We start from the raw sequence: 10,961 nt of genomic DNA, 5'->3' as shown, positions 1-10,961 counted from the left end.
TGTATCAATCCATATCCCGCCTTGAGGCATGAACTGTGTAAAACAAGAACCTTCTCTAGTATCAGACAAGGTGAAGACGTTACATTGACGTCATAGTTGCCAGAAGTTGGAATGGGGAAGGAGAGTTCTTGGGGAAACTCCTAGAGGGGAAACAAAAACGGGGGAAGTCCATGTCCACATGTTTTTTCTATTAAAATGGACATGACTAGGAGAAGCATAGCAAAGTTCAAACAATGGAGATGACTAAGAAAATAGTAAAACATTAAGAGTTTATGTAATAGAGGGGGGAGGGCAACGAGGTTTTGTCATTATTATGAGGTGGAGGAATAGCATGCCCGGGGGTAACTACTCAATTGAACAAAAGAATGGTGTATCTGACTACATAGTGGAATGGAGAGCTTGTCGGATCTGTGGTGATAATTGCAAGCAGTCTACAGAAGGGATGACAGTGCCCACCACAACTCCTTGGGCACTTTCGCACAAGGACGTGCTGTTGCCTGCCCCTGCTGCCGGCACCAAGTTTATGTCCTCGAAGAAAAGGTTCTTGCACGGCGCTGCCTCACTGCATGCCAGCTTGATCGCTTGCTTTGTCGCCGAGGTTCCCCATATGTTCTTGTAGCAGACCTGGCTCACTTGCACTGCAGACGTCTGCCACAGCACCACGACCCAAAGCTATGAAAGAATTCTTCAGGTTTGAAGTAAGCAATGAAAGAATAGAAGTAAGGTAAGGAGGAGAAAACAGAGAAAGTGGAGGGTGTTTATGTGTTGTGTGGAGTGTGTGTGTGTGTGTGTGTGTGAGAGAGAGAGAGAGAGAGAGAGAGAGAGAAATAGAAAGAGAGAGAGAGAACAAGGAAAGTGGAAGGTGTGTGATAAGGAGGAGAAAACAAGGAAAGTGGAGGGTGTTGTGTTGTATGGAGTGTGTGGGGGGGGGAGGGGGGGGGGGGGTGTGTGTGTGTGTGTGTGTGAGAGAGAGAGAGAGAACAAGGAAAGTGGAGGGTGTGTGATAAGGGGGATTAAAAAATGAAAGCGGAGTGGGGTGTGATAAGGAGGAGAAAACAAGGAAATTGGACAGTGTTTATGTGTTGTGTGGAAGGGGGCTGTGTATGTGTGTGTGTGTGTGTGTGTGTGTGAGAGAGAGAGAGAGAGAGAGAGAGAGAGAGAGACCTCATTCACCAGACATGAAGATGGGAAATCGCAGTATCTTTGATCAATGATGATGGGGTATGACACATTGTCCATCTGTACATTTTGGAATCGAAAACTGATGGCCGATCCCATGCCACCCTACAGAAAAGGCAATTTCCAGCACAAGCTTTGCTATTACCCTGCTTTGCTTTGGTAGAGAATTAATGTGGACTTTCAAGAGTCTTCATCACTTACTAGCCAAGTTTTAATCCGAAGCCCATTAGAAGTGCCAGTAAGTATTGCTCCATCAACTACCACAAGGGAGACCTGGTCATCGCTTCCGCCTTTTCCAAGGCTCCCAATGCTGCACACAACAATACCAAAAAGGCCAGTCCAGCATCTATCAAACTCCTCATTACTTGTCTTTGAAAAATTATTAAGTTCATGATTAGCAAAATCCCTTGCTGTACATGTTGATGTGAGAGCAAGACAAGAGGAAATTGCACCCCTAATCCCTTGCTCAGTTCCATATCTGATATTCTTTATGATTAACAAAAACCCTTGCTATGCATGTTGATGTAAGAGCAAGAAGAGAGGGAAATTGCAAACCTAATCCCATGCCCAGGTCCACATCTGATATTCTTTATTTGTATGTCAGCAGAGCCACTCACCACCGATACACAGTCATCACCTGCACGCCAGCAATTTTGAATCCACATTTGAAACATATCAGATCTCCTGTCTAGTCACCAGCAACCGTATTGCTTGCCAAGTGTGTGTTAGCAACGTGGGTGCCGTGACAGTACTGCTCATAGTTACAAGAATCGTCGAATTTTCGGTTTCAAGGTTTTTGAAATATAAATATTAATTATTTTTTTAAATGTAATTAGAGCATTTTAGAGACCATTATATACAATGCACATCACATATGGATGGCCAAAAAAACATAATGATTCATGAATTCAAAAGCTTGAAACTTTGAAACTGCAAAGCTTCAAAACATAATGATTCGTGTTTTTTTGTTTCTATAGTGCTGCTCAACAGCTGAGTAGCAACATGCTCTTACGCCTTTAGACATGAAAAAGTGGCTTTGAGATGTACCAGTTCCTATCCAACTGTCCTGGATCAGGACATTCTGCGTCGCCGAGATATGTATACCATCCGTGTTTGGACTGTCTGCTGGGGCATCCACTTGCAGATTGACAGCTTGAACCCCATAGCAGTTTGCAAATTTTATATGGATCTGAGGGCTGTTCACACTTATCAAATCCCTTACTTTCAAGTTCTGGACTGCAGTAAACCTCAAAGCCTACAAGTAACAACACAACACAATATCTGCTTTAAGCAGCCAAAATATGATGCATAAGGTATATACATAACCAGGAATTTCTTAAACAAAAAAAATAAATCCAAACTGAAAGAAAATTCCAAGATTGATGTGCGCATATGATGTGCATCGCTTGTATGACCAAGCCAACTCCACAGAAGTTTCATTGGTAAATTGATATATGCCTATGATATCCATCACTTGCATGACTAACCAACTCCATAAAAGGTGATATCAGACTTACTGTCGGTGCATCGCGGCATTTCTGCACACAGCCACACATGACTCACCTCCAATTAGCATAGAGTCTATGCATACAATAATGATGAAGTTACATACAATGGCCATAAAATAATGCAATAATATTTGATTTGGATACAAGATGAAATGAAAATTCGGTTATACATTTGTCTTATTCTTTTTGCAAGATTGTGCCCACCATTTTTGACCTTGTCCATCTATAGTGCCACCTCCTTCCACTGTGAGGTCATTCATGTGACTAAAATGAAGCCAAGCATCTGAATTTGATTTGTTCCAAGCGCGAGGCTCAGAAGGCGCAATCAAAGTCCCGGCCAGCTGCAAAGCATGATGAGGAAAAGTTTTTGTCATTAGATTTTGACATCAGGTCCGGGGGAGGGTGTGGGAATGTTCACTATCCAAAAACACATGAATATCACATGCGTGCAAAGGGCACTTAAAGAAATACTTGCCTGTGAATATTGACCATAGAAAATGACCCTGTTTTCTTATGCAAACTTGCAATTCTTTATTAAAAAAACACATACAATTACCCTTATACAAAAAAGATCTCTGTAAGTTTGTCTTAGAAATATATATATATATATATATATAATTCCTTAGGTTAAACCTACAGCCTACCTCTACCGTGAGGCTGCTCCCGCAAGGACCCTTAAAATCGAGAGGGCTCAGAAGATAAGTTCCACCCTCAGGAATCAGAAAGACTACAGAGTCCAAGGCGCAGGCCTCCTTCCATGCATCCGCAAATGCCTGCAACAGACATTCCACTTCGTGAACCTGCAGAGCAATGTCACCTGTACATAGTTTGCAGACACAACAGGCAATGACAGAAAATTGATATGACAAGAGGATTGATGAACTTTTACACATGTTCCAATACGTGTGTGTGCACGCATGCACATGCACGTGTGCATATATGTATGCCATATATGTATGGCATATGTAGTAGAAAAAAGGTATACTTGATCATAGATGTGTATCATCACTTTGCATGTATGCATACAAGCGTAGGCATGCATATAATCACAAGACATGAAAGTGGACTTGTTCAGACCTGTGTATCATCAATTTGCATGTCTCCATACATGGGTACATAGAGGCATATACATGCAGAACCATGCATATTACTCTTATGAAAGCATACAGAAAAGGAAAACTTAGGTTCACTCGAGGATACCTTGCTATCATCTGTTAGCCCATCACCAATTGCACCATACCACTCAACGCTTACAATGTTGTACGGAGACCACCCTGTACCATCATCACCCCCGCACTGAGGGTAATCTCGCCTTAACCCATCAACCACACTGTAAAACCCATGCCCAGAAGATGTTGGACAAGGCAAAATCCCAGCTTCCGCGGCTATGATACTGTGATTGAGATGCATACATACAAGGCTGAGAACCAGAAGGGTGCCCACATTAAGCTTTGTCAATAAGCTAGCAACAAAGCATGGTTCCCCCATGTATAGCATTGTGCAACATGAGATGGTATTGAACTTTTGTTGAAGAATACAAGCTTCTGATACAGGGTGTAAGCAGGCCACCTTTATATACTCTAGATGGCAAATGAGTACACACTGAAAACAGTGCTTGGGAGCAAAGGCAAACACATGAGTTCTTTCTAAAGCTTAACTCTGAAGGCTTGCTGGACCATCATAGCTTTCTCTGGCTGCGTAGAGCCCATAACCCCATTGGAGAATAGCTTTGAAAATCAGGCAAGAGCCCAAAATGGCTAAGAGCCATAACCCAATTAATTGGATTAGACCGCAACATTAACTTCGTAAATCAGAACCAAGAGCCCAACTATGGACACACTATTCTGCAACATTGACTTTGAGAGTCAGGATTAGAGCCCATAATAGTTTGCAGAGAAGACCCATTAATCTGCATTTCTCACAACAACAACACTTGATTGTTGGTGAGCGATCTCCATTAGTGGGCGGATAAGAGGGTGATTAATGCGTTAATCACCCAGCTAGATGAATTGGCGAGAAAGGCTATGTATCTGGCACCGCCCAGAAACAGAACCTGTCCAACCGCCCGCAAGCTTGCATCAGAAGTGAAACAAAGTCGCCCTCAAATGTTCTTCCACTCCTCGAAATCCCTGCTGAAAGCGAGGCTCCCTCATCTTGAGCTCACCATTGAACACATTTCGTCAATAAAATTTCTTTTCAAAAAGCTCGGACCATAAATGACACCGTGTGTCATGCGACTCGTGGGAGACTGGCCAGGAGTAACTCTTCCACGTCACATTCGTTTTTTTTTTAATGTGGGTTAGTTCTGCAGCTCACGGAAAACCGGCCTTTAGTGTATTTTCAATTCAAATTTCTCGGTAAGAATTTAACTTCATCCTTAAGAAAACAATAAAATTTTTACATATTTAGTTACAAAACCAGTTAATAGCAAGATTTTTATTATTGAAAACTAGCCAGGCTTCAACCTTGCCCTTTTTCAGACCGGCTGACGAAAAAGTTATTCGTGAGCACCCGACACCGCCCGACCCCCCAACCCCCGCCCCACTCATGCACACTGCCCTTTGTACACTGCTGCCACATGGCTAGAAGAAGAAGAAGAAGAGAGGAGATGGTTTTATACGAGATTAGATTAGAGGAGATGCTAGAGAGAATGATAGAAAACCTGTGCTTAATAGAATAGATATAACGACATCAGTGAATAAATAACGATATTCATTTTTTATTAATAAGTGAATATATAATAACATTGACTTTTTTTATGCCTTCAGAGTTTTGTTTTCAATTCCATGATAACGAGAAAATCTCAATTTGTACATACGATACAAGGCCCATCCCTAGGATTAGGGATTAGGGATGGGAAAAATAGCCTAGCAGTCTAGCTTGACCTCTCCAGTTGGTGAGGTCGCGAGTTCAAGACTCACTCCTCCCCCTCACACCACAGGGGGTGTGATCAGTGCCAAAAAAGCTATCCTTTAGTGTAATTTTAATGCCTAAAAATCTAATGATATATTAAATTGTATAAATTTTGGATAAGGGAAGCTGAACGTATCAACATCCCAAACCTTGTCCTCCACTTACAAAGCCACCACCTCAATCAACCCCTACCACCCAACACTTCTCTTGCCTCGCTGTGTGATCACCCCCTCAAAACATTATGGGATCCAAAACCTTGCCAATAGTAGTAAAGATTAAAAATAACCTCAACAACCACATAGGTCACTAAGAAGTGGGTACCCAAGAGTATCTTGGCTAGTCAAGGATAGTATGATGCCCAAGCAAAGATGTGGCATCCACCAAGCAAAGATGTCGCACCCACCATTTAGCCATAAAGCCTACCTTGGCTAGCTAAGGATAGTATGATGCCCAAGAAAATACCTGGCACCCACCATTTAGCCATAAAGCCTACCTTGGCTAGCTAAGGATAGTATGATGCCCAAGAAAATACCTGGCACCCACCATTTAGCCATAAAGCCTACCTTGGCTAGCTAAGGATAGTATGATGCCCAAGAAAATACCTGGCATCCACCATTTAATCATAATCCTACCCCACGAGTGGAGATTTACCATTGAGAGTCCCAAGCAATAGAGTTTTACCCCGAGCCCCCATTGGATCACCATCAAGATGTTAGAATCTCAAGGTTTCTATACGAAAAAAACCCTTCCATTTGGATCCCAAGAACCTCATGGACCTTACCCCAATCTCCAAAGATAAAGAGAGTGAGGCCATGTGACCTCGAATGCCAACTCAAACTCAATAGCTAACATTCTGTTAGCTGAGAAGCACAAGGTTTTTATGAAGAAATCGTTGAGATATCGAGGTCAACTAGTGCGACGGACATTGATGACCCGCCTAGGTGATATCTTTTGCACGTATGCCACTGGCATGGTTGATGAGATTATGGTTGATATGCCGCCAATGGATGATAGGCTGTGTGACAACCACTTTGGAGTACTAGAGTTATGGCATAGTTATAGCGCCAGCTCATATAGTTGAGTTCATACTATGTACCAACTATTGTATATTATTGAGGAGAGTACTTTCCTTTATAGTATGTACTCTTATCATTTTAGTTATATGGTTGTAGAGAAGAGAAGAAGATATAAGAGAATTCAGCCATCCATCTCTCTTGTGTCTTGCTCTCTTGTGTGTGTGTGTGTGTGTGTGTTTGCTTGCAACAACAAGGAACTCAAGCTCTTTCTCTCCCATGCATTCTCCTTATGGTATCAACACTCCAGTTCATATGAGAGATAAGGAGGCAAGCAAGAGGCAAGAACAAAGCAAGAAAGGAAGAAGTACATGGCTAAGAGCATCATCATCTCTTCCCCTTCGTGTTTAGGTATGACACCCCCTGGGTAGCTTCGGGAGCTACACATCTTTGAAAAAGGAGTTGACTTCATAGGCATGGAGGTGCTTATATGGTGTGTAGTACTTTGTATTGTTGTTTTGTGGGCCAGAATCACATTCCAGACACATTTCAGTCCTTGTTCAGTGATCACTACAAGGTGTTTTTGATAGTTTTAGAAAGTTCTGGTTGAGAAATGTCTTTGGTCGAAATCTAGTTACTGTAGTATAGCAATGCATTTTGGGAGTGCACATAGTGTTTGCATATATATTGCTGATCTTTGGTGTATGTACATGTACTCCGGTCACATCTAGTGACATACACGTTGTGCTGAAGTGTTGCCATATATATAGGTAGTGATGTGTGTGAACACACTTAGGACCGCCAGGGCACTTTTTTCCTCTTTAGGAGGTTTTTTCCCCCGGCTTGTATATACGCCCATTATTCTAGGGCTAACTTATCTTTTGTACATTTACACAATCTAATACATTGTGTGTTGTGTGCATTCTTGCTTCTTCTTCTCCAAGCTTTGTGTGCTTTCCTGTAACCCTAATTCCAACAATTGGTATCAGAGCAGGCATCGGCTCCTAGGGCTACGCCGCCAGCACCCTCTGACTCACGTTCTCCGATTGAGGTGAGCTTTCACGAGCACTTGCAGGTCCCTATACTCTTCAAATAAGCTCGTGGAGCTATGCGCTCTCAGAAATCACATCTGAGGTCGTTTTGGGCTCCGTTTTTGCATTGCAAGTTCTGCACAGGTGTTTTCGTCATTTTCTGCAGAAATTTCGACAGTGCAGTTTTCTGCAAAAACAGGCATACATATTCTATTGTGGATCGTGCTACATAGCACGAGTTGTTCTCTGTTCAGTCTTTGCTTCATTACATGTAGCTTTTGCATCAGTTTCAGTTAGTGGCCATGGCTGATAACAGCAATGATGTATTTCGCATGTTGTCTGCTGATGACAAATTGGATGGAGACAGCAACTACCCACTTTGGGCATATATGATGCAGCATGTTTTGGTTGTAAAAGGAGTGTGGAACATTGTGCAGGGTATGGATGTATGTCCAGGTTCGATGGATGTAGGATCTGTTGAGGATGTTGCAGGTTCTAGCAGCTCTACTGTTGCTGCTGTTTTACCCACTGCTCAACAAGCTCGTTGGGATAGTAAAGATGCGCAGGCTCATGCCTTGATTTCACTTTCTGTCAAACGTAACATCACCCCATATATTCGTTCAGCTAAAACAGCAAAACAGGCTTGGGATATTCTAGCTGGTTTGTATGCAGGTCGTAATAACGAGGCAAAAATCTCTTATCTGCGTAAAGAGCTAGAATCGAAGATTATGCAGGAAGATGATGACATGAATGTTTTTCTTACTGAGATTAAAGATCTCAAGGAACAGTTGATTTCTGCAGGTGAGATTATTCCTGATCATTCTATTGTGCAGACTGTTCTTAATGCTTTACCTGAGTCATATTAGACTTTTGCTTCCACGTGGAGACTTGTTACTAAGGACAGACCTGATGTTGTCAAGTACGATACTTTAGTCAACAAGCTCTTGCAAGAAGCGTAGTCCAGGCAAAACAGGGCTAGGCAGCGTGCAGTTAATCAAGCATTTGTTGCTGCCCAGCAGAGAAGAAGTGGTAAGGCAGCCCCTTCCACTGTTTCTTCTCCTATTAGTAGGTCTGCAACTTCTTCTCCTTCCACAGGTAGCAACAATAGGTCTGAGAAGGCTCTTGATAAAGGCAAGAAAAAGATCAGGTGCAACTATTGTAAGGCAAATGATCATGTCATTAAGAATTGCCCTAAGCTAAAGGCTAAAGAGGCAAAGAAGAAAGAGTCAAATGCAGCCACAATAGCGGATGCTTCTACAAATGCAGATTCTGCAAATGTTGTGCAGGATACAGAATGGGCATTTAGCGTGTATTGCCAGTATGACCCATCTGTACATGATGCATGTTTGGTAGTTTCTGTTGACTCTCATGTATGGTATTTTGACAGTGGTGCTACAAAGCACATTACCTCGCATCGTGATATGTTCACTTGTCTTGAGGCTGTCCCTACTGGGAATACTGTCACATGTGCCAATAATGCTTCTTACCCAGTGAAGGGCATTGGTAAAATTATGCTTACTGCTGTAAATGGCAGCGCTTTTACACTTTCAGATGCTTTGTATGTGCCAGGGATAAAGAAGAATCTATTGTCTGTCTCTATGCTTGCAAGACTTGGACTTGTAGTCAAATTTGTGGATGACAGATGTACTGTTCATGATTTGACTTCTGGTGATACGATTATTGTATCTGGCACCTTGTTTCGTGGGCTGTATAGGCTCAATTCTTATGACAAGTGTGTGGAAAATTCAGCAAATGCAGTTTCTGATGAAAGAATCTATTGTCTGTCTCTACGCTTGCAAGACTTGGACTTGTAGTCAAATTTGTGGATGACAGATGTACTGTTCATGATTTGACTTCTGGTGATACGATTATTGTATCTGGCACCTTGTTTCGTGGGCTGTATAGGCTCAATTCTTATGACAAGTGTGTGGAAAATTCAGCAAATGCAGTTTCTGATGAAAAGGCAGTTTCAGATGCAAAACTATGGCATGCTCGTTTTGGTCATCTGAACTTTGCTAGTTTGCTGCGTTTGCAGAAATTTGATATGGTTGCTTCATTGCCCCCTCTTGAGGCACCATTGAAACATGTTTGTGAAGGCTGTATTTTGGGCAAAATGCAGCGTTCTGTGTTTCCAAAGGATGGTTCTGTGCGGGCCACTCGCAAATTGCAACTTGTACATAGTGATGTATCTGGGCCTATGCAAACTCCGTCATTTGGTAAACACTTGTACTTCGTGACTTTCATTGATGATTACTCAAGGCATGCATGGGTATATCCACTGAAGGCAAAGTCCGAAGTGTTTTTGTGCCTTTTACTTATGGTTGAAAATGTATCCAATTGTATTGTGGGCACCCTCCGTTCTGATCGAGGGGGGGAGTACATGTCTAAAGAGTTTGATGCATTTCTGGCTAGTCGTGGGATAAAACACCAATGTACAGTGCCGTATACCCCTCAGCAAAATGGTGTTCCTGAGAGAAAAAACAGGTCACTTATGGAGATGGCACGATGTATGGTCAAGAGCCAAGCTTTGCCTCATGCGTTTTGGCTTGAGGCTGTCATGTGTGCTGCATATGTACTCAACTAAGGCCTTATAGTCTCTTACTCCATATAAAGCTTGGCATGGCAGGAAGCCTTCTATTGGTCACTTGCGTGTCTTTGGTTGCTTGGCCTATGCTTTAGTGCCTGTGCAACAACGTAGAAAATTGGATGATAAGACTGTCAAATGCATTTTTGTTGGTTACATTGCTGAGAGCAAGGGTTACAGATTGTATCATCCGCAGTCAAAGCGTATCTTGATTAGTCGAGATGTTGTTTTTGTGGAAGATGCTGTGCAGCCTTTGTTATCATGTACCAAAGAGACAGGTGTGAGCTCACGGGATGTATTTGATACATTGTTGCCTCTGTTTACAGGTGGGAATTCAAATGTAAGTCCTAATGAGGCAAATATTCAGCCTATGCAGATTTCAAACGACATCATAGATCAGCCTATTTCTGATGCAGATTTACAGGATGTAATTTCTGAGGATAGGGCTGAAAATGAGCAGGCTAGAGGTATGCCTAAATGGCTGGTGCAAACCTTGCATGATAGTAAAATTGATGCACCTATGTCTAGTCGTACTCGTTCAGGTTTTCAGCATGCCTCTTATGCATCAAATTGTTATGCTTTGGCTGTGTCTAGTATGTGTGAAGAGGAAGAACCTCTTTCATTTGATGAGGCACAAAAATCAGAAAATTGGTTGGCTGCAATGCAAAGTGAATATGATGCTATAATGAAGAATGGTACATGGTCTTTGTGTGATTTGCCTATTGGTAAAAAG

The 10,961-nt window shown here is 42.2% G+C and overlaps 1 protein-coding gene across 2 annotated transcripts; it reads right to left on the bottom strand.

Annotated features, from left to right (window-relative positions):
• Window positions 1-222: 222 nt before the first annotated feature.
• Window positions 223-4,873, bottom strand: LOC147628645 (putative polygalacturonase At1g80170). Of its 2 annotated transcripts, XM_086813849.1 has the most exons (9): window positions 3,888-4,873; window positions 3,332-3,460; window positions 2,858-3,028; window positions 2,697-2,717; window positions 2,227-2,434; window positions 1,735-1,816; window positions 1,381-1,489; window positions 1,165-1,284; window positions 223-648 (listed from the first exon to the last, which is right to left on the bottom strand). In XM_086813849.1, the coding sequence occupies exons 1-9, from the start codon at window positions 4,182-4,184 to the stop codon at window positions 379-381; spliced, it is 1,407 nt and encodes a 468-aa protein (XP_086669975.1). In that variant the 5' UTR covers window positions 4,185-4,873; the 3' UTR covers window positions 223-378. The 2 variants fall into 2 exon arrangements, with proteins under 2 accessions (XP_086669975.1, XP_086669977.1); XM_086813851.1 differs by lacking the exon at window positions 2,697-2,717 and having other exon boundaries at window positions 3,888-4,872.
• Between the last annotated feature and the right edge of the window lie 6,088 nt (window positions 4,874-10,961).

This window comes from Cibotium barometz, chromosome 19 (genome assembly GCF_041138505.1).
Source record: "Cibotium barometz isolate CiBa-2024 chromosome 19, ASM4113850v1, whole genome shotgun sequence".
Lineage (NCBI taxonomy): Eukaryota > Viridiplantae > Streptophyta > Polypodiopsida > Cyatheales > Cibotiaceae > Cibotium > Cibotium barometz.
The sequence above is the reverse complement of the archived record's forward strand: the minus strand, read 5'-3'. Positions and strand labels throughout refer to the sequence as shown.

Excerpts from the sequence above, each read along its gene's own strand:
- LOC147628645 (XM_086813849.1), bottom strand. The coding sequence starts at position 4,184 with ATGCTATACATGGGGGAACCATGCTTTGTTGCTAGCTTATTGACAAAG. Across the intron at positions 3,029-3,331 it reads GGAGCAGCCTCACGGTAGAG|CTGGCCGGGACTTTGATTGC; the intron begins GTAGGCTGTAGG and ends CATGCTTTGCAG. Across the intron at positions 649-1,164 it reads CTTCATGTCTGGTGAATGAG|ACGTCTGCAGTGCAAGTGAG; the intron begins GTCTCTCTCTCT and ends GTGCTGTGGCAG.